A 27,813-nucleotide genomic window follows, 5' to 3' on the forward strand; every position below is an offset into this window, starting at 1 on the left:
ATTTTTGACCATGCCAGGTAACCAAGGGATTGCTGAAAAAGAGAAATGACTATAATGAATACAGGCTCATGACATCCCAAAAGTGGTCAGACTCTTGACAGTTACAGAAATGGTCAGTTAACCATATGTAAACTTGGCTCCAAATGGATTATTAATACTACATTGTTTTTAAACTTTTATCAAAAAAATAGATCATCAACACCTAAAAGTATTGTTTAACATATTTGGTATCTTTTTCTAGACTACTGGACTTGGAGGATCAGCAGTTGCAGGTCATGCCTCAGACCAGATTGAAAACATGGTGCCTGTTAAGGATCGAATCCTTAAAATTAGCTTTAATGCAGATGTGCATGCAAGTCTCCAGTGGAACTTTAGACCTCAGCAAACAGAAATATATGTAAGTGACTAACCAGCCATTAAAAGATTACTTTATTAATGTAAATTCCTTTCTTTCATCACTTAAACTGTCAGAGAACTACTTTTAACAATGTGATTCTAATAAAACATGACATTTTTTCTTGTTCCAAACTGACTTTTACTGTCATGTAACTTAAAAATTAAAGTATAAATTCTGTTTGCATTAGGTATAAGGCACTGTCAAAAAGTAGTCTATGGGAATAAAAAAATTTATAGTAATGGAACCCGTCAGTATTTTGAAATTAAGTTTAGATGAGTGAAACAGTTGGGAATAGCAGTAACTGTCAGCCTGTATAGCTTCCTGACTTTTCCTCAGGCATAGAAGACATGGGAAAAATGTGGAAAAGCGTTGGTGACAATAATTAGTTTACTGGTTTATATCAAAAGTATCCCTGTCCTTGTAAAAGAAAAAAAATTGAGGGCCTTTGAAGTAATCAATAAGTAGTAAATAGTTATGTTATACTCCAGTGAGACTGAGACTATACCTAAAAGCTTTCCTAAAATTTTAACCAACTGTAAGAAAGATTTTAACTGATATCTCATTAATTGAGGATTAGCCAGAGTTAATTTCAACCCATATTGGAAAAGCCTTATAAATATTATTGCTTGCCCAGTTTAGTAAACATGACTGAATCTCTTAATAATTAAAGCTTTTATAGGTTATGATTATGAATCTTATCCAATTACATGGTAGTATACAAGGTATTAGTGGCTGAATTGGTACACGTGACAGAATATCCTTTGGAAAAATTTTTTAAGCCTTGCTATTTTCTTATTTTCTCCAAACAAGGTATTAACACTCTGTGGCATAATAAAGGTTCTAGTCAGTTTTATTCTGGTTTTAAGGTAAGTTTAATGTTGGTATCTTTTAAAAAAAAAAAAAAGTCAGTCATGACATTCAGGTATAAGGGTTACAGAAAAGTTGGGCTAGGGCTGTTATATGATTGGCTTGGACACATTTTAAATAATGTAATTTGCAGATTATTCCTTGAAGACCTCAAATATACAAGAGGACAATTCATAACTAATTGTGGATATTAGAACATTGGTTCTTCATTGACATATGCAAGTAAGTTTTTAAAGTCATATGTTTATGGGTAATACTCACAATTTATTTTGCTGAACCCTGCATTAGATTAGGTATTATGGTCTGATGAATAGGCAAAATAATGAGACTAATTTAGCAGGGAAAAGAGGAACTTTGTGAGATTCAAAGTATTGATTTTATATATATATATATATTCTTCAAAACAGGTGGTGCCAGGAGAGACTGCACTGGCGTTTTACAGAGCTAAGAATCCTACTGACAAACCAATAATTGGAATTTCTACATACAATGTTGTTCCATTTGAAGCTGGACAGTATTTCAATAAAATACAGGTAAAACAAAGTGTAAACTTTACAGAATATGATAAAGGTACATGAAACTGTTTAGTATGAAACTTAGTGTTTTTAGTAGATCTTGTGATTTCTGAAAACTAATTTCTTCTAAATATCAAACTATTTTTCTTCACTATCTATACCTGCTATGCAGATATTGAGAACGAAACCAAATGAATATCTGCTTTTAAGATTAGAATTTGTTCTTGATCCTTAAAGCAGAATTCATTGAGATGAAAAGATGCTCTTATCACAGAACTGTGTATTTAACCATATGTGTATTAAAATCAAGAAGTGTACTAGAATGCTAAAAGAACTGTATAGTTTGTTATGCAATATGAGAATAGAAATGTTATTAAAGTCTTTCTATAATTTCCAGTGCTTCTGTTTTGAAGAACAAAGGCTTAATCCCCAAGAGGAAGTAGACATGCCAGTGTTTTTCTACATTGATCCTGAATTTGCTGAAGATCCAAGAATGATTAATGTTGATCTTATCACTCTTTCTTACACTTTTTTTGAAGCAAAGGAAGGGCACACGTTGCCAGTTCCAGGATATAATTGAAGTCAGCAACTAAGTCTTCCTTCAAAGTTGATTTTTGGGAAAATCATGTATCCTATCTTTTCAAAGGAGAAATACTGTACAATAATACGAAGTCTTATATTTTAAATACTTTTTCTCAACTAATTTATTTCACTTAAAATTGAGAGAACAAGGAAACCCACATACCTAGCTAGAATATATGATTGACTATTCAATACCATACTGAAGAGTTTGATAGTATTAAAATAAGTCATTTTGTTTTTTAAATATGCAGGCATGGGTTCATCTTAATTCTATAATTCCCTTCCAGATTATTAACTCTTCATACTTACAGCAATGAATCTGACAATGTTTTTCAAAAATGTATGATCAGGGTTATTTGTTTCAAGTCATAGGCCAGAACTTCTGACTATGTTTATTATATCTAAAAGAGTTGGTTGCTGTTTTCCTTATGAACAGTCAGTATTTTAAAAGCTCAAAGTAGAAGAGGAGTCACTAAGCCCTAACAGCTTGTCCAAAGATTTAAATTCTTATTTCAAATTTGATTTGTGCTTTAAGATTTAGGGCTATTTTATATTCAGAGTTCTGAATAGATGATTACTTTGAAATTGTAGTATCATGAAATTGAAATAAAATACATCTAGGCTGCTAGCCAAAGTGTCATCATTACAAGCCCATGAATGTTAAAATGTACAGGTGGGACTGTGAAGATTTACTGACATCAAAAGTTCTTCTGGAAAAAAACCTTTGTAAAAAAAAAAAAACGTATTAAATTATTTTAATAGTGATTTATTTGTCATCAAATGTACAACTTATTCTAAATATTTTCATTTTCTGTGTTCCAAATAGAAATGTTAAGTTGTAGTAAAAAGAGAAAAAAAGACTATTTAGCATTACAAAGAATCATATTTCAAGGCTGCCCAATGTAGAGTCCAGTGACCTGTTCAGGACACCTGAAATATAATTAAATGACAATCATCAAGGTTTTAACAATTTACAGTTCTAAACCAGAGGATTATAAAGAAGTGCAAATTGACTTTTACATTCAACTTTAGTTAAATGAAGGCACTCAGTATTCTTCCTGAATAATACATTCAGTTTCTCACATTTTATGCTTTCATCTATTCAGAATTATTTTGTAGTAAAATAATCTACTCTTATCACAGCTGTGTGACGATTTCTAAATGTAGGAGGGCCTGTGAAATATATGACACTGCAGTTAAATTGGTTGGCCTAAGGACTAAGTAATTTTTCTGCTGCTGAAGTTTTAAGTGAGTATTTGTTCCCAAGAAGTTCTGTTGAAATCTCACGCTGTTGTCAGGAATCAGTGTTATCCTGGAACTGTTATTCTTCTATTTAATCTTCATCATAGCAGAAATGTTCCAGCGTGGCTTTGACATGGTGGCAGGTATTGTCTTCCAGGCTTCAAAGCTGCACAGTCTACCCTTTAGAGAGTTGGCACCTTTGATGTGGCTAGTGAGCTGATCATCCACTTTCTTCTAAAATAAAGAGAAGAAAATAGCCAGTATTCATCCTGTCCTCTTTCCCCATTCCTTGATAACTCTCTTGTCTTTACTGGGAGGCTGGAGAGCCACAGTCTAGTAGAAGAAAGGTAAGAATGTGCTTCTTCCATAGGGGAGGGTATAAGGGGAATAAATAAGTTTAATAGTTCATTGGTGATCATTAAATAGTAAATACATGGGATTAGTAGTGCTGAAAATAGGAAAAACTCAAACCTATTTGGAGTACTAACAGTAAATGGGCCTACTGGTACCGGTTGACAAGTATTAACCGCACGTAAAAGACAAATGCCTGATTTCAGTGCTACTCCTATTGCTCATCTATTTTGTTAGCATTAATATTTCTATACCATAAACTACTATATTTCCAAGTCTTATTTACAGATGAGAAAATCACAAAGAATGAATCTCATTAGTGAACAATGGTTCAGCACAATTGGAATGATTCAGGGGAACTCATATTTCAAAGTGACAGACTCAGATGGCTCTTACAAAATATAAATACTAAATATGTAAAGTGATAATTATACTGAAATTATATGGAATTAAGTTGTATAAGTTGAAGTCTTTACCTCAGTCACCATGATTTTCAGTTCCTTTGTGCTGGTGAGCATCAATTTCTTCATAAATAGCTCTGAAACAAAGCCATCACAGCAAAAGGGTTATATATCAATTTCAAAGTGCTATTTTCGTTTTTAACTGCCAGCACCGTAATTAAAAATTGAGCTGTTTTTGGAGTTCTGGCTATATATGAGTTAAAAATAAGTTTCTGCCCTGAAGTGTATATTCTAGTTTTCTTAAATTCTAATGTTGCACTTCTTTTTTTTTTTTTTTGGAGACAGAGTCTCACTCTTTTGTCCAGGCCGGAGTGCAATGGTGCTTTCCTGGCTCACTGCAACATCTGCTTCCCGGGTTCAAGTGATACTCCCGCCTCAGCCTCCTAAGTAGCTGGGATTACAGGGACATGCCACCATGCCCAGCTAATTGTTTTGTATTTTAAGTAGAGACAGGGTTTCACTATGTTGGCCAGGCTGGTCTCAAACTCCTGACCTCGGGTGATCTGCCTGCCTCTGCCTCATAAAATGCTGGGATTACAGGTGTGAGCCACCAAACCCGCCCTTAATGTTGCAATTCCTATGCCTCTTAAAAGTATGTATTTTATAGAACCAATTAATTTTTTATTGTGATTTAAATGAGAAATATGGCTCAAATTTGAACAGTTTATGTTTTGCTTAAAAAAGTCTTCAGTTCTTCTGGTTTCAAACATTTTTTAAAAATATTAGGACAAGTGTAGTGACTCACACCTGTAATCCCAGCATTCTGGGAAGCTGAGGTAGGTGGATCGCTTGAGTTCAGGATTTCAAGACCAGTCTGAACAACATGGCAAAATACCATCTCTACAAAAAATATAAAAATTGCCAGGTGTGGTGGTACCGGCCTGTTGTCCCAGGTACTCAGGAAGCTGAGGTGGGAGGATCACTTGAGCCTAGGAAGCAGAGACTGCAGTGAGCTGAGATCCTGCCACTGCACTCCAGCCTGGGCTACAGAGCAAGACTCTTGTCTTAAAAAAAAAAAATTAATCTTCCAGCTTATTTAACCCATGTGATTATAGTCCAGACTCCTCAGCCACCTATAGCTCATCACTTGTCATTTCTGTACATTTTTTATATTGTTTAATGACATCCTTCATTTGTTTTTCTTTTTTTTTTTTTTTCTTGAGACAGGGTTTCACTCTGTCACTCATGCTGGAGTGCAGTGGTGCAGTCATGACTTATTGCAGCTTCAACCTCCCAGGTTCAAGTGATCCTCCCATTTCAGCCTCTCAAAATGTTGGGATTAGAGGCATGAGCCACCATGCCAGGCCCATTTAGTTCTTTATATGTATCTTACATATGTCTGTAGCTGGACAATATCTATAACTGAAAGCACAGTATTCATATATACAGTATAGCAAAACATGGCTGAGGAAAAATCTCAAAAATCACAGCACTGTGAAACCATGATCACCAAGTTCATAAGGCCCCAGAATGGTCCTACAATTTTAATCTTTCCCTAAAAAGTTTGGTCTCATCTCCCTCAAAACGATTTCAGTCTTCTTCACTCTCCTCAAACCTCTGACCTCTCTGGTAGAAACCTCATTCTTAATACATTAAATGTCTTGATATGGAAACTTTCTCATTTTCCCATCACTGAATCTTCAAGTTTATCTTCATCTGTATTGTCCGTTATTTCTGTGATCCTATCTATTCCTGGCTTCTGAAGCACTTCACCCAGTTATTCTCCCCTTCCTGAGTCTTCAGCCTCTCCTATGCCAGATCCTATTCTTTGACATTCACAGATTCTCCAGCATCTTCCACATCTCCCATTTTATACAAAGTACAGTCTTTAATTCCATCTGTACTTGTAGTAAATGCCTTGGTATCCTCTAGCTACCAAACTCCCCCCACCCCGCCTTTTTTTTTTTTTTTTTTTTGAGGTAGAGTTTCACTCTTGTTGCCCACGCTAGAGTGCAATAGTGTGATCTCAGCTCACTGCAACCTCTACCTCCTGGGTTCAAACAATTCTCCTACCTCCTTCTGAGTAGCTGGAATTACAGGCACTCGCCACCATGCCTGGCTAATTTTTCTATTTTTAGTAGAGACGGGGTTTTGCCATGTTGGCCAGGCTGGTCTCGAACTCCTGACCTCAGGCGATCTGCCCACCTTGGCCTCCCAACGTGCTGGGATTATAGGCATGAGCCACCGTGCCCGGCCCAAAACCCATTTTCATCACTGCTTCTCATTTAAGTTCTAAGAAGTTATCTGTACTTACTGTCTCTATTTACTCTCTTATGTGCTTTTCAAATGCACTGAAATTTGGGTTCTGTATCCATCAGTCCATCAAAGTAGCTTTACTAAAATCATCAAGTGATCTCTAATCCATTATCTAGTTTTCAGTTCTCATCTTGTCTGCCCCTAGCACTGTTCTTCACAGTTGTACTCACTTCTCTTTGCTTCCAAATTACAGTTTCCTCATCTGGTACTGAGCTCCCTGTTAACTTTCTTTACTCTTGGCTTTAGCATTTCCATTTCCTTGAATGTGCCAGAACTCTGTCCTCTGGGTCTTTGTACAGGTTGTTCCTTGAACCTACAATACTCATTTCCAAACTTTTAACTAAGAATTGCGGGCCTCAGCTTTTAATGCTACCTGAAGCTTTCTCTAACCCCCATTTAAGTTAGTTCTGTTATACACTTTCAAGTTGCCATATTCTTTCATAACATTAACACAAATTGTAAACCTGTATTTGGTGATTTGTCTAATTTCTGTATCCATGCTACATTTAATCTCTGTGAGGATAAGGGAGCATGTTTCTTGCTCAAAATTATAAATTAGTCCAGTCATAGTCCCTGGCACATAATATTGAAATAAATGAATCGTGTATATCTTCATAAACATACTGTTTGTCTTGGTAGAGCAAAAATTGTCAACCTGGGGTTCATGGACAACCAGTGATATGAAAAAACCCAGTAATTTCCTGCAAGATTCTGTGCTTTTCCTTGGAGAGAAGTCCCTGAATTTCATGGGACTTTCAAAAGAACTGAGACATTCTGACCCCTAGAAAGACCCATCACAGGAATAAAGAGTTCCAAAGCTTCACCTCTCCAGCTTTTTACTGTCTCTCCCACCTCCAGTCTCTGTGACACTGCCATATCTACATACAGCAATCTCCTAATTTGAATAGAATCAAGAAATTTTCCACTACCTATTTGGATGGAGAAAAAACAAGTTTCTAGAAAGCATACCTAGTTTAGTGCTAGTTTCTTAAACCACTAATATGATCAGTGATAGATCTACTCTAACAGGCAGAATGACTTAGAGAAATTTCTCAAACCTGAGTTAGGAAAAAATACATAGTGGACTCCTAAGTCCCTTAACATCTGCTCATAAATTAAGTCAACCATTACATTGAGGGATTAAACCAGGGACCATAATATCAAATGTCTACACATGTCAGCCAAAGAAGAGATGCAGAGGGTTGGGTGGGACTGTAAGCAGATAGGAAGGGTCTCCAGGGACTATAGGAATACAATCAACTTGATTAATCACCTTTTTTCCCCAAACCCTGTGTGGAATGCAGCCAGCTAGCTGGTTTAAACCAGCTCATGACAGACCTCAGAAATTTACAGATGGATCCCAGTGTACTTGCTTCATTACCATAACATGTGACCTGTGTGCTGAAATAACTCACTGCATCCGTACAACTGCAACCCCTCTCCATATAATAACATACCCTCTTCCCTATCACCCCATAAAACCCTCCTGTCACTTTCCTGCTTTGGAGACTATGCCCAGTGGTTTATTTGTGACAAGTAATAAAACTCCTATTGCTCAAAGCCTACATTCTTGGTTGGTTATAGTGGCTCATGCCTATAATCCCAGCACTTTGGAAGGCTGAGACAGGAGGATTGCTTGAGCCCAGGAGTTCAAAACTAGCCTGGTCTACATAGACCCCCTTCTCTATAAAAAAAGAAAAAATTAAAAGGCTGGGCACGATGGCTTACACCTATAATCCCAGCACTTTTTGGGAGGCTCAGGCTCAAGTTCAAGGTAAATGAACTTGAGACTGAGAGTTCGAGACCAGCCTGGGCAACATGGCAAAACCCTGTCTCTACTAAAAATATAAAAAATTAGCCAGGCGTGGTGGTACCTGTCTGTGGTCCCAGCTACTCAGGAGGCTGAGGCATGAGAATTGCTTGAGCCTGGGAAGCGGAAGTTGCAGTGAGCTGAAATCACCCCACTGTACTCCAGCCTGATAGAGTGACACTCTGTCTCAAAAAAATAAATTAGCCAGGCATGGTGGCGTGCCCCAATAGTCTCAGCTACTCAGGAGGCTGAGTAGGGAGGGCTGCTTCAGCCTCATAAGTCAAGGCTGCAGTAAGCCATGATCATGAGTGACACAGCGAGACCCTGTCAAGAAAAAAAAAAAAAAAAAAAAGAATAAGCTGTGTTCTCATGGAGGGTTGTCTGTTACTCACCACATGAATGAATCTCAGGTTTTTTTAGGGGTAACAAGTCCGGCACCCCAGATGGGACCCAGGCCCTGACTTGACTTCCCATATAGACTCCTGGCAGGCAAAGCAGTGGGCTGTGGAAGCCTGCCTGGGCCAACTCACCTCGGTTGCCAAGAGGGAGACTAGAGAAAGGCCTTGGGACCCCCGAACTGGTGTCTAGTGAAGTCTACTAACCAGCACCACAAGATCTCTCTGGGAGAGTAGAAGTGGCTGCCTAGAGTCCAGACCTTTTGCTCGGTGCTCCTTCGAAGCAGCAGCTCCATGAACTACTAAAAGAGTGGTCTGGGTTTTGATCATTAGGATTCTGGGTTGTCAGGATTAGGACCTAGGTCAAGGGATCCAGGATTATTGAGAAAAAGAACTTCCTTCTTTCAGGTCTGGGAGACAGAGACATCGCCATTGTTTTAACAAGGGGAATCCCCAACATAAAGACAAGGATGCTTGTCTTCAGGATTTGATCCCTTTCTGGTATGACTGTAGGGCTCGATACTCTTCCTTGTCTGTGGCCTGAAGGAATATGAAGTCTGGATTCCTCTACCCTTAGTGTGTGGCAACCCCTAAAATATCAGGCTTTGTTTTGCAGCAGTCAGAGAAGGACTGCTATTGGTTTGATGAGGAGACCAACTTTCAAGGATCATGATCCCTGGAACCAGAATGCAGTGATACAAAGGTTATGTGAACAGAATGTGTGTGCTTTCTCTGAGGAAACACCTCACTTGATTGATTTACCTACCTCCCCACCACCTGAGCTGGATCCAGAACTACTTCAGTGTCTCCATGAGATCTCCTGGGAGGCTGCCCGGACTGAACATGATCCAGGGAAAGGAAATCACTGTTACACTCTCAGCTCCCCAGGACCTCCACTCCAGATGGCTTCGCATAGTGGCAAGCAAAGAGGACCACAAGTATTCAAGCTGAGTTGTGGAATTTGTGTTATCATTAATCTCCAGAGTTTGGAAGCCCCTCAAACTCTGTGCAGAGACCCTAGGATGTGGTGAACCAGGTCTTGGAAGGAGAGCTTGTTGGGGTGCCTCCTCTGGCAATGGAAACTGCATATCAACTCATGACCAAAAAGCAAATGATATATTACTGTAATAGAGCCTGGCCCCAGTATTCCCTAGGAGATCAGAAGAGATGGTCTGAACGTGGGTCACTTACTACAATTCTCCAATTGGACTTACTTTGCAAGAAATACGGTAAATGGGAAGAAATACCCTATATGCAATGTTTTATGGCCCTCTATCAAAACCCTGCCCTGCAGATGAAATGCAGAATATGTAAATAGGCCAAAGGGAACTATATTGCCAATTCTAGAAGCCTCTGGAGAGGAAGCACCAGTCGTGTGGGGGCCTGTAGGGAAGGGAACAAGAAGAGTCCCTTTATTTCCCTCTCCAAGAGAAGTGAGGCCCTCTAACTCTACTCGGGGCCTGGTACCTTGACCAATACAGGGGCATAGTCCACCTTCTTCCTTGGGAATGGTGCTCTCAGCACCTCCAGGGGAAAGCAAGGGCCCGTTATGTACTTGCCGGGCCCTCCAAACTCTGCAGAGCCAGCAATGGCTCCTGCTATGGCAATAGCAGGCCCCCGCCCCCTCCCCCGCTGTACTCTTCTTTGCCAGGGAGCACCACTCATAGTGGGAATGCATATAACCCTGGAGGGTGACTGTTCCCACTCAGAGCGTGCCTGTTGGAGAAAGAGGTTTTGCTCGGGTCTGTGTTTTTTAAAACTGTTGACTTGTATAACTGGAAATCCCATAGTAAGGGCTTACGGGTGAGCCCACAAGAGTTCATAACTCGCATATGGAGAATATTCTCCACACATAACCCTACCTGGCCAGGTGTGCAGACCTTAATAGCAACCCTGCTCACAGCAGAAGATAAATCTGCCACCATGGCCAAAACTGAGGAGGAGGCAGACAGTATGTGTGCTGATAACCTGGTGACCTGTCCTGTTGAGGTGTTGGTCCCAATAGCTAACCCAAACTGGGACCCCAATGATGACAAGAATCAAGAGTGGCTTCATCATTATAGGAATATGCTTCTCAGAGGTATGAGGGAAGCAAGCCAGCCCCTGGTCAATTGGGGAAATCTCAGAGAAACAGAACAAGGCCCTAATGAAAATCAGCATTCCTAAATTGATAAGAATGCCTCCAGAATTACAGCCCTTGGGACCCAAATGACCCAAAAGCCGAGTAGTACTTTAATCCCACTTCATCTCTCAGCCCCAGATATTCAGAGAAAACTCTAAAAATTGGCAATAAGTCCACACACTCCCCCTTTCCAACTGGTAGACATCTCCTTTAAGGTCTACAGTAAAGAGATGTGGCATCTGATGAAAAAGAGGACAAGAAGATGCAGCAGCCCTACAGACTACTTCAGGAAAACCAGGAAGAAGATGGCATGAGTGAGTAACCAGGGCCCCCGCCATGGAAATCAGGGCCTGCCTACACTGAGGCCCAAACAATGTGCTTACTGGAAGCAGAAAGGATGCTGGGAAAGGGAATGTCCAAATCATCTCCAGAGAGGGAAGAAAGAGGACAAGCCTGAGGTACCAGTTCCCTGTAACTGGACAAGAAACTGATGGATGGGGCCATGGGGCTCCCTGCCTGGCTCCTCAAAACAAGATCCACATCTCCCCTCCAGGTTACACAGAATAAGGGGGGCAGCCAGTTGGGTTGTTAAATTTTTTTTATTTTTTTGAGACAGAGTCTGTTACCCAGGCTGGAGTGCAGCACCGTGATCATGGCATACTGCAGCCTCCAACTAGGCTCAAGCAGTCCTCCTACCTTAGCCTCTCAAGTAGCTGGGACTAAGGCACACCAGGCTAATTCTTTTTGTTTGTAGAGACAAGGTCTCGTTATGCTGTCAGGGCTGGTCTTGAACTCCCGGGCTCAAATGATCCTCCAACCTTGGCCTCCTGAAGTGTTAGCATTACAGGCATTTGCCACTGTACCCGGCCACCAGCTAAGTTTTTGATCAACACTGTAGCCATGTTTTCTGTGTTGATCACTAAAAGTGGACCCTATCCAGGAGGGAATGTATATAAGGGATGTGTCTCATAAAGGAAATAAAAGATTCTTGGAGCCTCTGGTCCATGAAATGGTATCTAAAACTTTGACTCATTCTTTCTTCTGTTCCCCAAATGTCCCATTCTCCTTTTGGACTTCTAAGTTTGGAGCCACAATTTCTCTAAATCAGGACAGGATAGAGGTGTTCTGAGCCCATGGCACTGCCATGCTAGCCGTAGTTCCTGGGGAAGTTCCAAACTTGGGACCTCATAAGACTCCTTGGCTAATGTGGTACTAGATAACTGTAGAGCATTAGACTGCCTCTTAGCAGTAACAGGGAGGAGACTGTGCAGTTATTAATTCCTCTTGCTGTACCTGAATAAATACCTCAGGGGAAACAGGAAGTTAACATTAGGAAAGTCCATGCCCAAGCCTCTTGGTTCCACACTTTTAATCAATAGCCATATATATATATATATATTTTTTTTTTTTTTTTTTTCGTTTTTTTTTGTTTTTCAGAGTCTCACTCTGTTGTCCAGGTTGGAGTGCAGTGGTGCATAATCTGGGCTTACTGCAACCTCCACCTCCTGGGTTCAAGCGATTTTTCTGCCTCACCCTCCTGAGTAGCTGGGACTATGAGCGCTCACCACCACACCTGGCTAATTTTTGTATTTTTTGTAGAGATGGGGTTTCACCATGTTGCCCAGGCTGATCTCGAATTCATGGTGATCCGCCCGCCTTGGCCTCCCAAAGTGCTGATAAGGGAGAAGACCACCCCTCATATCGTCTTATGCCCAATTTCTGCCTCCAAAGAAAGAAGCAGTAAAAACTAAAAGGCAGAAATGAAACCCACAGGCAGACAGCCTGGTGCTACACCCTGGGCCTGGTAGTTAAAGATTGACCTCTGACAATTGGTTATGTGATCTATACATTACAGACATTGTATAGAAAAGCACTGTGAAAATCCCTATCCTGTTTTTTTCTGATCTTATTACCGGTGCATGCAGCCCTCAGTCACGTACCCCCTGCTTGCTCACATGCACTCCCTTAGAGTTGTGAGCCCTTAAAAGGGACAGGAATTGTTCACTCTGGGAGCTCGGCTCTTGAGATGGGAGTCTTGCCGATGCCGTCAGCCAAATAAACCCCTTCCTCCTTTAACTAGGTGTCTGAGGAGTTTTGTCTGCAGCTCGGTCCTGCTACACTGGGATTACAGGGGTAAGCCACCACACCCGGCCTAATAGCCATACTTCTAACTCTATTTGAGAAACTCTCAAATTAGCAATACCAAGTGTTACTTGGTTTCTTCCCCTAAAGGGGGCACTAATTTTATTGCTCTTACTACTGTTGTTTAGTCCCTGCATCTTTAACCTCTTCGGAAAATTCGTATCTTCTAGATTAGAAAAATTTCAACCGTAGGTGCCTTTACGACCTATCCTGGGAGTCCCTAAAACATATTTAGTTTTAGTGCCTAGAGATTTTCACTCCTCTAACATCTCTGGATACAGTGTCCCTGGATCAACATGAAGAAGTTACAAAAGAATGCCCTCTGACCCTGGCCCCTAAAGAATTTACTTGTGCTAAGTAATGAAATGGCTATTGATCAAAACCTGTGTTCTTGGGAAGAGTCATCTGTTACTATCCAGGTGAATGAACCCTGGATTTTCTGGTGGGTAACAGGGCCTAAGGGCTGCAGAGCCTGCCTATGTAAAGGAGATAGCTACTACTCAGCCCCAGCCCATAGCTGGCATGTAAAAATTCAGGCTTGGTGTTGCCAGAGTATCTAAATGATCATGAAGTCCAGATTTTTTATTTTCAAATATCCAAGTTTTCAGCTGTTGGCAACTGTGGTCTTATGATACATACTGTTTTTGTCTAAGGTTCCTGGCTTACAACTCCCATAGCCCTTGTTACAGTCTTTTGTTATAATGTTGGGTGTGACAGGCCTTAGGAGCCAGCCTCTGGAAGCAGAATTGCTCTGACCTTCTCTAGTCCTCCTTTCACCTGCCCCAAGGCACCACTCTAATTGCCCACCTTTTTGACTGTGGGTCATAAAAGCCTCCCTAGAGAGGGTCCTGCCCTATACCCTGGGGAAAGGAACTGCTGACATCAAGAAGCTTCCATTAAAAACCCTAGAGGACTGGGTTGGGGTTGGGGTGGGTCGAGTCAGTTTCTGGATAGCTGAACATGTGGAAGTACCTGGAGGGTGGGACTCCAGGGAGGACACGGAAACTCCATGGCCTCTTCATCTGCATCCTTTGCAATGTCCTTCATAATAAACAAGTAAATGTAAGTATTTCCCTGAGTTCTGTGAGCTGCTCCAGCAAACTAATCAAACCCAAAGAGGAAGGCATGGGAACCCAACTTGAAGCCAGTCAGTCCTAAGTTTGGAGGCCCAGTATTGTGACTAGTGTCTGGGAAGGCAGATGTCAGGGTGGTGGGGACTGAGCCCTCAACCTGTGGGGTCTGACACTATCTCCAGGTAGATGGTGTTGGAATTGAATCAGAGGACACCCAGCTGGTGTCCATTGTAGAATTCATTGCTTGCCTGCTGGTGGAGAGAAATCCTCACATATTTGGGGGTCACAAGTGTCTGCATTCATTGTTATATCAGTGTGAGAGCCAAGGAAAAACATGGTTGAAAGTTTCCCGAACCAGCAATTAATTTTTAAAATGCACATTTTAAATTCTGCACAGGTCAAAAAAAAAAAAAAAAAAAAAAAACCAACTGCAAGCAAGATGCAGCCTGTAGGCTGTTAGTTTCCAAACAATGATTTCAAAAAAACGTGCTTTAATAATTTTTAACAATTTGGGGAGTAACCTTCAGTCACTCAAAGTATATTAAAGTTCTAAGGACCTTACCATTCCACTAATATTTATATATCTTGCCCAATAAGAAATCATACAATAATGCTTTAAGGATTTTAAGTAAAAGATAATTGTTATACTAATGCTTTGGAAGACTAAAAACAAGTTCTAATATAAGACTTTTTTTGGATCAGTTCTTAAAGAGCAGCTAAAATATTCCATCAATGTGGCATAAACTTACATCACCAGTGACTAGTACCCTTCTTAAGCTAAAGAGAACATGACTTTCTGCCAAGGAATCTACGAGGAGTCCATTAAGCATGTTAGTTCCAGTTACTTCTTAATGTGCAACCCCAGCATTTTTATTTTTATTTTTTATTTTTTTTTTGAGACGGAGTCTCGCTCTGCCGCCCAGGCTGGAGTGCAGTGGCCGGATCTCAGCTCACTGCAAGCTCCGCCTCCCGGGTTCATGCCATTCTCCTGCCTCAGCCTCCCGAGTAGCTGGGACTACAGGCGCCCGCCACCTCGCCCGGCTAGTTTTTTGTATTTTTTAGTAGAGACGGGGTTTCACCGTGTCAGCCAGGGTGGTCTCGATCTCCTGACCTCGTGATCCGCCCGTCTCGGCCTCCCAAAGTGCTGGGATTACAGGCTTGAGCCACCGCGCCCGGCCAGCATTTTTATTTTTTAGTCACATGGTCGGAACGATAAGACCATTAAGAGTAACACCTGCCATAAAACCTCATAAGGCATTTTTAATAAGGCCATCAATTTCTGGCAAGACCTAAACAAAGTTAAATGTATAACCAAGTCTGTTAGCTCTGCTATCAAAGGGAACCAAGACAAAAAAATCAATTAATCATTTTGTAAATGACTTACTCTGTAGTGACAGCAGGAGCTAAGGGATCAAACTCCATTACCTCGTAGTAATTAGGTGGCTGGAGATCACTTTTTGTCATCGCTTTAGGCAAAAAAAAGAGACCAGTAAACATACATTGTGCTTTTCGAGGAATACATGTAATTGATATTCTTTTTATAATTTATACTTCAAATATTAGATCCTAATAAACACAACCAAAACAGACTGGTGTTCCAATGCTACTCCCAAGTTCAACAAATCTGTATATAACAGAAAGGTTTCCAAACCTCAACTACCTTAGCAGTCAAAACACAATAGTTTAACACAAGTTTAACACAAGCATTTTTACAGTCTCTTATAGTCAGTCATAATGCTATCTGCCCTGAATTTGTTTCATTAGCTTAAAAATACAAAGAACTACCTCTAATTTCTCCTATTTTCAGTTACCAACGAATCTCTGGCAGACTCATATATTCTCGTAAGTTTCCTTATTTGATGCAAATAATAAGGTCCCATGTACCTGGATGATTGCTGGGCAAAGGTGGCAGACTCTGGTTTGATGGTGCCGCTGCAGTGGTTTGTAGACTAACCGGCTGTAGAAACACTGAATTTGAATGTTCCAGAAACTGAAGAAAGCATAACACATGTTCATATAAACATTCTACATTAAGCTTTTCTTTTATTAGTTAGACTCCTACACTTCCAAGTACATTATTCCAAGAACCATATACTTTGAACTGGACAAGAACAAGTTGTTTGTAATTATTACTTTAGTATTTTTAGGTTATCATCACTTATGAGATTTACTTCGTTTCTGCTGGGCATGGTGGCTCACATGCCCAGATTTCCACATTCTGAGTGAAAATAATCCTAACACTCAGAATGTGGAAATCTCTTGTCCTTTTTTTGTCGCTTGTCCTTTTTTTGTCTGTCTCAGCAATTTGGGAGGATGAGGCAGGAGGATTACTTGAGCCCAGGAGTTCAAGATCAGCCTAGGCAACAGCAAGACCCCAGCTCTAAAAAAAAAAAAAAGCTGGGCATGGTGGCTCGCATTTGTAGTCCCAGCTACCCCAGAGACCAAGGCAGGAGGATCGCTTGAGCTTAGGGGTTTGAAGCTGCAGTGAGTTATGATCATATGATCTTGCTATATGTTCTAGCCTAGGTGACTGAGTGAGACTCTATCTCAAAGGCAAGAATTTACTATATGTTTGTCTGGATTTATGCCTAATGCACCCCATTTCCCATAGAAACTGAAAAAAAAAAAATATTGCTTTTAAAAATGAAGCAGATTCAATGGCTCAGGCCAGATTCTCTGTTGTTTCACTCTGAATATAAAATCTCAGTCCTGAGTAGGAAAAAAAAAAAAAATCTTAAATCTACAGAGAGGCACTCAGTGACACAACAAAATCAGGACTGATAAAAGATTAAAATCATAATTAGAAATTTCTCAGAATTTTCCTCATTCATTCCACAAATATATCCTGGGTACCTATCAGCTGCCAGGCACTATTAATAAAGCAATAAAGCAGACCAAGTTCCTGCCCTGATGACGCAGACAATCAACAAATGTAAACAGATATCCAATGGCATGTGCTCTAATATAAAAGCAGAGTAGTGGGTGGGAGAGAGACTGAAGTAGAATACTGCTCTAATAGGTCATGGTCAGGAAATGTCTCATCATTGGGGGCATTTAAGCAGAGCCTGACTAAAGTGAGTCTTGTGGTTACTGAAGAGGACACAAGTTCACAGTCTCTGAAGTGGGGACGGCCAGTGTGGTTGGAACAGAGTGAGCCAAAGTAGAGAGGGGCAGGAGGTGAGGCTGGAGAGGTGACAGGTGTGGTCAGATCAGCATTTCAGGCATTTACTGAGTAAAATGGAGTGAGGAAGAAACTCATAGGTGGGTTTTGAGTAAATGAGTGACATAATATGACTTTACTTTTTGAAAAAGAATGCCCCAGTTTTTGTTTTAAGAATAGATTATGAGGTGGGCAGGAGGGATGCGAAGGGAGGCAAAGGTTGAAACAGGGCTTCCCTTAGAGGCCACTGCAACGTCCACCTGATGGTGGCTTGGACTAAGATGCAGAAGTGGAGGTGGTAAGAAGTGGCTGGATAATTGACATACTTTAAAAGTAAAAGGCAAAAGTAAAAGTAAAAAGGTGGATGTCAAACACTATTACCCAAGGTTTTTGACCTATGCAGCAAAGAGTAGAGTGGCCATTGACTGAGGTGGGAAGCCTACAGGAAGGGCAGGTTGAGAGTGGAGACTGGGAAGAAATCAAGAGAAGACATTAAGTGGAAAGTGGATGTATGAGTTCTGAGTTTAGAGAAGGGGTCTGAGCTACAAGAGATACAAACTTGTAGGTTGTCAGAAATTGAATGGTTATTTCAAGGTATGAGACCAAAAGACCACAGAGGAATGAATGTAGATAGAGAAGTCTGAAGCCTGATCCCTGGGGTCTCCAGCAATGAAAGGTCAGTAGAGGAGGAAGAGCCAGCAAAAGAGATGGAGAAGAAATGAAAGGGAGGCAGGAGAAGAACCAAAGTGACTGATATCTGAAAGCCATGTGTGCAAGAAGGAGGAAGTGATCGATTTTGTCATTTGTTGCTGATAAATTAGATAAAATGAGGGACTGCAGTTCTAAATTTCATAATACAGAAGTCACCAGTGATCTTGACAAGAGTTATGTCCACAGAGTGGTAGAAGAGCATGTCTGAAGTCTGTCAAAGAGAATACAAGCAAAGGAAGTGGAGACAGCAATTACACACTCCAAAAAAATTTTGATCCTTAACCATCTTGCCAACAGGGGCTGCACATCAACACAATACTGAGCAGAACATGGGAATTAATGACCGTGAGTTATTTTCTGGCCACAAGAATCTGCTGACTAGGCGCACTGCTAGAAAAGAGTCTTGTTACTTACGTTATCATATGCGTGGCTTGAGGTGAGGTTTTGGCTGATCCTTTGGGAAAACCTAGGATAGTGTGATAACACAGAATGATTACCCTACAGTGAGAACACAAATGCAAAAAGTAAGATCATTTTCCTAGTCTAAAAACAAAACCTAAAATGTACCTTCAGACTGCATAAAGTGTCATTTTGTAATAACTATTTATAAAACAATTGGTTTTTCAGTGCACATCAGGTTTTGATGCCATGGGCAGTGGGAGCCCTGAGACTGTGGAGTATGCACACAACACTAAGAACAGAGCCTTTAGTCTTTCCATCAGAGTAGCTACCACCCCATCGTTTCCTAAAGGATGAGTAGTAGTATAGAACACAGGTTAAGAAGAAAGCTGTGAGGGTTCCAGTCCAGGATAAAGTGGAGCAAACGTACTGCACCCTGTCTCTCCACTGAATGTCACTTAAAAGTGGACAGAATGCATAGAGCAACTCTTTGAGGACTCTGAATAACAGGAGCAGCCTCATTGGGAAAGAAGACCAGAATTCAAGTATCACTGAACTGTTGGTGAATTTACTGTTCTCTGTCCCTTTATTTCCTGACCAAATGCAATGCAGCCTGAACCCTAGGCATCAATGAGAAAGACAGAACTCTAGGAGAAGCCTTCTCATTCTCAAGGAGCAGGAAAGGGAAAATAATCCTAACACTCAGAATGTGGAAATCTCTTGTCCCTTTTTTTGTCCTCTTCTCTCTGTTCTCTCACACCCCAAACCACACGCAACCCCAAAGTGGCTGTAGCGACAGCAGAGGCAATGGGACCTGTAGGGAATTGAAACAGTGAGAAGAATCTTCTTCAATAGGAGCTGTGATACCCACAGCTTTTTTCCTTTCTCTCCTGCCGTTTAGTCACAGACATAAGCATAGTCAAGGAAATGTGTGGTATCATAGGGTAACTAGAGCTCCAGCTTTATGACTGGATAAACAAAAACGGGAGTCCCAGGAAACTAGAAAGTACCAGATAAATCACGATGATGGAGGACTCAGGAAAACAACCCGATGAAGTTGTTTATGAAATACTGAGCTCACCCCCCAGATCCCACCGCAGTCACGATGCCAAAAATGGTGAGAAGTGAACAAACAACCTGCCATCTGGACCTTAGATTGACCACAGGATGGAACATACATGAGACATATTTGAATGGCACTGCAAAGGCTTTGAAAATGTAGCTGACATTGGAGCCACCCCCCATAGAAGAAGGGTAAAATTGTGGTATGAATCTAACCAGGTTGTTTACATACTAAAATCAAAATATCAATATTCTTGATATGATTTAAATTAAGACCAAGAGTCTCCTAATAAGACATTAAAAATGCCCAAGATAGAATCCAAAATTATGAGGCATATGAAGAACCATGAAAATTTCAGCTTGCACGAGAAGACAACAACAGATATTGATGCCAAGAGGACACAGATGTTGAAATTATCTCAGAGATATTTAAGGCAGCTATTGTACACATGCTCCAAAGAACTGCAAACAATCTTTAAAAAAAAAAAAAAAACACGGAAAAATAAAGTCACAGCAAAAACACAAGATATAAAGAACCAAAATGAAATTTCAGAACTAAAAACCCCAATAACTGAATTAAAAAAAAAAAACTTACAGAATGAGCTCAATAGCAAAATGGAAATGACAGAGGAAACAGTCGGTGAACTTGAACATAAATCACAAAGTATCCAATCTAAAGAGTAAAACAGACAAACAGGACCCCAAACACCTATGAGACAATGGCACAGGTCTAAAATTTGTGTCATCAGGGTTCCAGCAGAAGAGCAGAAAGATTGTAGTTCTGAAAAAAAGACTAAAAAATCACAAGTTTGATGAAAGACATAAAGCCACAAACCACATTCAAGAAGTTCCATTAGTGGGTTAAATGGTGGCCCCCCAAAAGCTATGTCATGTCCTAATTCTCAGAATCAGAGTTTCTGGGGACCAGCAACTTTTTGACAGTCACCCAAGGGATTTTTATGCACACTGAATTATTAGATCCAGTAGGCTACAGATTAAAACAGGCAGCTATTAGCTGAAATTTGACTCTTAATGAATTTTATAGATACTTGTTGTTAATGGGCTTTTATCTGTATTATTCTTTCTCACATTACCCAACAAGATTAGCAAGACAACTCAAACAGAATCACCTACTTTAAACCACATTATTTACCAAGCAACTTCAATCTGCCTACATGTCAGCATTTACTTGTATTGTATGTAGCCAAGACAAGAGGTAGCCAACCAAAGAAACTGACCTAACTCAGTATCTTCATGAGAGAGCCATTGACACTTTATCATTTCCCAACACATGAATCCTTTCTTCTCTTCTTCCCTTATATTTTGCTCTTTTTTCTTCCCAGTTTGATTCTTCTTTTTCATTTTCCTCCCTCTGCCCCTCCCCCTTTTAAATATAGAAAAGTAATTCAGTGATTGGGTACACAAGTATTTAAACAAAACACTAGGCAACTTTTTAAAAAATCTAAATCCACTGATATAAACACACTGCCAAAATATGTTAAGTGAAAAACAAAAGCAAAGTTCAGAACAGAGTGATAGTATGCTGCATTTTATTGAGTAATGGAGAAATTCATATTCATATTTGCCTACAGACACTATGGAAGGACAAATTAGAACCTAACAAAGTAATTATCTGGGTGGGAGTAGAGCGTGACACTAGGGAAAGGGAAAGAGGGAGGATGAAGAGGGAATGAGAACAAGAATTGTCTTATACAACTTTTTATATTGTTTTGATATCTGAATAATGAAAATGTATTGCCTATTATCTAAAATATATACACTTAAAAGGAAAAAAGCTATTGACATTGGCATAAGGCAAATTCAACTGCTATTTATTCTATCCTGCCTCTTCTGGAACTTATATAACCACTCTTTCACTCTTTTTCATTATTTTCCTTCCTGTATCATTCTTGTTTCTTTATGTGAATAGAGGCAAATATTAATATATATTCTTATTTACAACTTTCTTACACAAATGCAATATATTACACACACACTACTTAGCACCTTTTTTTTCCTACTTAGCAATAAATATATTGGTGATTATTTTATCCCCCAGCTATATAGTAATATGTTGTACAGATGTTTAACAGTCCCCAACTGATGGATACTTGAGTTGTTTCCAATTACTTGCTATTGCCCAAAACATTGTAAAGAATAATCTTGTAAACACCTAACTCTGTATAAGTGTGGTAAAAATTTATACACATAAGATTACAGATTGAAAGAAATAAATGCATTTATAATTTTAATAGATATTGCCACTTGCCCCTAGAAGAGTTACATAAATTTTGTCATAGTAACTGTCTTTCCATAGCCAACAAAGTATGTTATGAAATATTGGTACTTTTGCCACCCTGAGAAGTAGAAAACGATTTCTTATTAGACTTTAATTTACATTTCTCTATAAGTAAAGTTGAACATCATTGCCTATGTTTATAGGTCATTAATATTTCTTTTTAATACTGTACTATCAGAAAACCTGATGGCTGGATGCAGTGGCTCACATCTTGTAATCCTAGCACTGTGGGAGGCCGAGGCACCTGGATCGCTTGAGCCCAGGTGTTTGAGAATAGCCTGGGCAACATGGTGAAACCTCATCTCTACTAAAAACACACAAAAATTAGTAGGGCATTGTGGCATACGCCTCTAATTCCAGCTACTCAGGAGGTTCCAGCTACTCTATCAGGTTTTATTAGTCCAAGTTTAATACTGGACTATCAGTCCATCAGACTTGCTACTTACTGGCCATACAAACTTGGGCAAGTTCTAGTTCCTTCAATAGAGAAATGACCAAGAAGTCGCAGTCTCTTTTCGTGTATGATGGGAATAATGATAACAGGCCGGTGCAGTGGCTCACTTTAGGAGGCCAAGGCAGGAGGATCACCTGAGGCCTAGAGTTCAAGACCAGCTTGGGCAACAAAGCGAGACCGCATCTCTACAAAAAAAATTAAAAATGAGCCTAGCCCAGTATGGTGGTGCACACCTGTAGTCCCAGCTATTAAGAGGCTAAGGTGGGAGTATCCCTTGGGCCCAGGATTTTGAGCCTGCAGTGAGTTATGATGGCACCACTGTACTCCAGCCTGAGTGACAGAGCAAGACCCTGACCTAACATCACTGACCTAAATACTTTAGTGAAGATTAGATGAAATAAACAAAACTAGCTTAACTGAGTGCCTGCCACACAGCAAGTGCCCTGTAACTGATGGGGCCATTACTTCTAATTTTGAATCTCATTGCTTTTCTGCCTCCTTTATCATTGTATTTCCCCTGTTCTTCCCCATCTCCTGTTACCACTAAAAATAACAGAAAGGGACAATTTATTGAAGGCTTACTATGTACCAAGTGCTATATTAGGAGTTTTGCATATAGCATCTCACTGAATCTTTGTAAGAATCCTAGAAAATATTCTTAGAAGAAAAATGAACATTTACAGTGGCTAAATAACTCATCTAAGTTATATGGCTAGCAGGAAGTAGTGCTGAGATTCTAATTCAGGACTGTCTGATTCTTAAGTCTCTATTTTTTGCTATTTTATCATGTTTTTCTTTTTTTTTTTTTTTTTTTTGAGACAGGGTGTTGCTCTGTCACTCAGGCTGGAGTGCAATGGTGCAACCTGCACTGCACTGCAACCTCTACCACCTAGATTCAAGTGATTCTCATGCATCAGACTCCCAAGTAGTTAGAATTATAGGCATATGCCACCATGCCCAACTAATTTTTGTATTTTTCCTAGAGATGAGGTTTTACCGTGTTGCCCAGGCTGGTCTCAAACTCCTGGGCTCAAGTGATCCATGTGCCTTGGCCTCCCAAAGTGCTAGGATTACAGATGTAAGTCACTGCGCCCAGCCATCAGGTTTTCTTACTTGTAAGGAATCCAAATGTCATATTAGTTCTGCAGTGTTACTGACATACTTACAGGGGTATTTCTGTATTCTCCAAGGCTAGCAAGTCCATCTGTGGATGAAGACTGGGTTTTAAGTTGTTTGTTACATCAGAACTTGGAGAGCTGAAATCTAAAACACAAAATGGACTTGTTTGGCTTTAAAACATTTTGTCAGTCAGTTATTACGCTGGATTTTCTACAGTAAAAACAAAAAGAAAAAAGAAAAAAAAAAAAAAGGGAAAAACCCACCAAATAAAAGAGATTAATTTAGATATTTCTGTCACCATAAAATCATGAGATTTCCTAGCTCTAAGAGAAATTAAAAAGCATCATTTATGGTAGGTAGAGAGAGAAAGAATTTCCCTGCCATGAGAAGAAGTTGTTGTAAGGGTAAGAAATATTATTGTATTGGATTTTCTAAAATCCTAAGCTGATCCAGAATGGAAAGGATTTTATATCTTGTTCTGCCCAGCACAAAAGTAAAAAGTAATAGTACATACTGAGCTCTACCTTCACCTCAAGCTCCAGTCCATAATCTTTTTTTTTTTTTTTTGAGATGGAGTTTCACTTTGTCACCCAGACTGGAGTTCAGTGGCACGATCTCGGCTCACCACAACCTCCACCTCCTGGGTTCAAGTGATTCTTCTGCCTCAGCCTCCTGAGTAGCTGGAATTATAGGTGCCCACCACCACTCCCGGCTAATTTTTGTATTTTTAGTAAAGAGGCGGGGGGTTTGCCATGTTGGCCAGGCTGGTCTCAAACTCCTGACCTCAGGTGATCCACCTGACTCGGCCTCCCAAAATACTGGGATTACAGGTGTGAACCACCGTGCCTGGCCTCCAGGCCATAATCTTAAGTGAGATACCCCAAAGGGAATAATTACTTTCCCCTCTGAAAATTCTCTACTAAAAACTCAGGAAAACTCTCCAATGTAACTGACTCTACACATCCCACTAGCCTACATAAACAAGTAGCCAACATTTTAGAACTGGGTAGAGATCTAAGAAAACCACAAATTCAGTGATACTGAGTGTTTTTACTCTGGAAACAGCAGATGACATAGGAGAAAAACAAACTGCTTTTAGTTTGGCAAAACTGGATTTCAGCATTTTTCATCATCCTTATTTTGTAATTTACCAAACCCTTGTTGGGAATAAGGACAGCAGAAGATAACAAGTTAGGTAAGATAGGTAACTCTTTTATAAATGTTTATAAAATGCATTGTAGCAGAGCTTACATCACAACTTGGAGAGCTGTAACAAAGCTTACAATGCATTTTATAAACATTAGTTTGTTAATCTTGACAACCACCCTTTAAGGCAATCATTGTTCCCATTTTATAAAGTGAGAGTCTTAAAGGTTAGGTGGCTGAGAGGTGCAGAACTGGCATTTCAACTTGGACTTTTCTGACTTTAAAGCCTGTGTTTTTCCTTCTTCATTTCACAACCACTTGGTTCATACCTTGTAATTTCTAAATTTCTCCGCTTGCATCAGAGATACTCCCTTACCTGATGCTGAGGTGTAGCAGAAGAGCCCAATGATAATAGTGTGTAGGTTCAGAGTAGACTTTAAGTATTGGCCATTGGGCTGAAAAGCCTCTACAAAGCAGGCCAGGTGAATTCCATGAAATTCTAAGTGAGTAGGATGAGTTTCAAGGACCTCCTCCCCCAGACACATCCCATTGCTATACCAGGTTTGACTCAACCATTTGTCAGGAAGTAATCACATCTCCTAACATAGTGCTCTGACATTCAAACTGTCTTCAGTCCTTCTTAGGTGGTATTTAATCATGTAATTAAGGAGAACTGTTTCACATCAAGCTCTTCTGCTGGTCTGAAAAGACCTGAGTGTTTATTTACTTAAGTCTGAAAGTTGATTATTCATGGTGTTGAGTTCTCCCAGAGTGTCCCTAGGCATCCGGGGACTGGGACTTAGGTCGAGGAGATCTTGAGATGGGGCAGAAGGCTCACTGGTAGTCTGAAAACAAAGCAAAAAAAAAAAAAAAAAAAAAAGTGTCATGTAGTTTATCATAGCTTTCTCCCCATACATTCTCCTTTGTTGAGGGGAGGATCCTATTTGGATGCATTTTAAGGAAGAATTCTCCATTCAACCAATGGGCAACATTAGTATGAATCCCATCTTAACCACCTACATAGGTTCCTGCTTCTTATTAATAACTTAATAACATTAACTTTACATTACATGACATTAACAGTTTAACATTAACAACTTAATAACATTAAGTTATTAAGGCAAGTAATCTATACCATTAAAACCACTCCAAATTATCAATGCATATCTCCCTCTTTTTAAGACTTGTTTTAGGTAAACCTTGCTTCTTACTGTAATTGGCAAAATGTTCATTTGTTTATTTTATAATGTTTCTAATCACTTACACTGGTGGCTTCCTTCTGGTTATTTTGCTCCAAAATCCTTTGTTGGTTTCTAGTAAACCTGTTTAAATGATCAAAATGCATGTGTTTTAAAAAAATATATGAAAATGCTATAAAAATCTAACAATTATTAATACACAAATATTTAGGAATAAAGACAATCAGCCTCATCCTCTCACAATTATCAGTAAAAAACTTTTAATAACTTTTTTCCAGCTTACAGAGTATTCATACCCTCAGAGAAAACTGTGAGAAAATAGAAAAGTATTAAAAAAAATCTCATCACCCAGAAATTGTTAAATCTATTAACATTATTCCAGTATTTCATCTATAAGTGCATCTATTTTTAAACTTAGTTAAAATTATACTTTACATAATTCTGTATCCTAATTTGATTATGCTGTGAGAATTTTTCTAGCTGAAATACAATTTTTAATGGCTATAATATTTTACCTTATGAATCGATCACACCTTTAACCACTCTTACTATTAGCAATTATTTGTTTTCTATTTTGCCATTATAAGTAATTTTCCAAAATATTCAAATATATTTAAAGTATTTTCACTATTTCACTGTGTATTTTTATAAGATACTTAATACATACCAAAAAATTGACCTTCTACAACTCTGATTTAATTTTACATTGTTTGTCCACTGAGAGTAAAGGAGTATAAACGTAAAAGACTAGAGAAGTTGAAGGCAGAAATCCAAGGTTCAAGTGTCAGTGTTAGTACCTTGTAGCTACATGACTAAGGAGATGACTTCCTGAACCTTGGTCCCCCAGCTGCTAAGAGGGAATAACATTTGAACTATTTCCTCAGAAAGTTATTTTCAGGGGCAAAACTAGATAGTACAGGTGGATGAATGTGGAAATGCTTTGCAAACTGAGATTTGCTTTAGAAACATACAGTATCACTGTTAAGACAATTTGACTTCATGATCCTAAACACTTTAAAGTATAAGTTTATACTCAATTGGGCCTCTGAGTCCAAGCCTACAGGTATACATCCAGATGGCCTGAAGCAACTGAAGAATCACAAAAGAAGTGAAAATGGCCAGTTCCTGCCTTAACTGATGACATTAACTTATGAGCTTCCTTCTCCTGGCTCAGAAGCTCCCCCACTGAGTATCTTGTGACCCCTGCCCCTGCCCTCCAGAGAACAACCCCCTTTGTAATTTTTCACTACTAACCAAATCCTATAAAACTGCCCCACCCCTAACTCCCTTTGCTGACTCCTTTTTCTGACTCAGCCTGCCTGCACCCAGGTGAAATAAACAGCTCTATTGCTCACACAAAGCCTGTTTGGTGGTCTCTTCACAAGGATGCGCGTGACAGAATCTGCGCACGCAGTTTAACGATTTTTCAAAAACATGTGCTTTTAAATTCCACCTAGTTAAGCCGGGAACTGTGGCTCATGCCTGTAATCCCAGCACTTTGGGAGGCTGAGACAGGTGGATCACTTGAGGTCAGGAGTTTGAGACCAGCCTGGGCAACATGGTGAAACCCCATCTTGACTAAAAATACAAAAATGAGCTGGGCATGGTGGTCTGTAATTCCAGCTACCAGAGAGGCTGAGACAGAAGAATCGCTTGAACCTGGGAAGCGGAGGTTGCAGTGAGCCGAGATCATGCCACTGCTCTCCAGCCTGGGCAGTAAAGCAAGAGTCCATCTAAAAAAAAAAAATCCATCTAGTTATAACATTAGCTTCTTGTGTTCTAGTCAGTTAAGTGCTGGGTATGAACAACTTTCCTAGATCAAGCCCTGAGTGACAAATTTCAGTTTCTTTATTTGCACAACTATTCCCTGGATGTAATGAGCAGATACTTTGGGGGATGTTGGAATAGGGTGAATGTATTTTGCAAGTGGATGGATATGAATCTTTAGGGGCCAGAGCGTGGGCTGTGATAGGTAGAGTAACGCCCACCCTCACAAAGGTACCCACATCCTAGTCAACACAACCAGTGAATATGTTAGGTTATATGGCAAG

General features: G+C 39.8%; 3 protein-coding genes across 12 annotated transcripts in view; 1 reads left to right on the forward strand and 2 right to left on the reverse strand.

The window, feature by feature from the left end:
• LOC126939425 (40S ribosomal protein S17-like) overlaps positions 1-27,813 on the reverse strand; it is a 670,460-nt gene that overhangs the window by 83,597 nt on the left and 559,050 nt on the right. Inside the window, exon 1 of one of the 4 annotated variants that reach the window (XM_050764793.1) lies at positions 26,597-26,605. The exons of the other annotated variants lie outside the window; for them this stretch is intronic. The gene's annotated coding sequence lies outside the window, so the exon portion shown is untranslated. Of the gene's footprint in view, positions 1-26,596; positions 26,606-27,813 lie in introns of those variants that run through there. 4 annotated transcript variants of the gene reach the window in all.
• The window catches only part of LOC126939410 (cytochrome c oxidase assembly protein COX11, mitochondrial), a 37,350-nt gene that overhangs the window by 3,589 nt on the left and 5,948 nt on the right, over positions 1-27,813 (forward strand). Inside the window, exons 2-4 of one of the 4 annotated variants that reach the window (XM_050764758.1) lie at positions 242-397; positions 1,672-1,809; positions 9,298-10,874. In XM_050764758.1, coding sequence (XP_050620715.1) covers positions 242-397; positions 1,672-1,809; positions 9,298-9,420 — 417 coding nt within the window. In that variant the 3' untranslated portion in view covers positions 9,421-10,874. Of the gene's footprint in view, positions 1-241; positions 398-1,671; positions 1,810-2,176; positions 8,236-9,297; positions 10,875-13,078; positions 13,523-27,813 lie in introns of those variants that run through there. The other 3 variants (XM_050764760.1, XM_050764757.1, XM_050764759.1) reach the window with 3 other exon arrangements.
• TOM1L1 (target of myb1 like 1 membrane trafficking protein) overlaps positions 3,112-27,813 on the reverse strand; it is a 58,835-nt gene continuing 34,133 nt past the window's right edge. For all 4 annotated transcript variants that reach the window (XM_050764720.1, XM_050764723.1, XM_050764722.1 and 1 more), the window contains 8 exons: positions 25,828-25,885; positions 25,291-25,408; positions 23,465-23,561; positions 18,499-18,550; positions 16,098-16,203; positions 15,598-15,679; positions 4,431-4,492; positions 3,112-3,837 (listed from right to left, as the gene is read on the reverse strand). In XM_050764720.1, the coding sequence (XP_050620677.1) occupies positions 4,432-4,492; positions 15,598-15,679; positions 16,098-16,203; positions 18,499-18,550; positions 23,465-23,561; positions 25,291-25,408; positions 25,828-25,885 (574 nt within the window). In that variant the 3' untranslated portion in view covers positions 3,112-3,837; position 4,431. The remainder of the gene's footprint in view (positions 3,838-4,430; positions 4,493-15,597; positions 15,680-16,097; positions 16,204-18,498; positions 18,551-23,464; positions 23,562-25,290; positions 25,409-25,827; positions 25,886-27,813) is intronic.

The sequence above is a fragment of the Macaca thibetana genome, chromosome 16 (genome assembly GCF_024542745.1).
Source record: "Macaca thibetana thibetana isolate TM-01 chromosome 16, ASM2454274v1, whole genome shotgun sequence".
NCBI lineage: Eukaryota > Metazoa > Chordata > Mammalia > Primates > Cercopithecidae > Macaca > Macaca thibetana.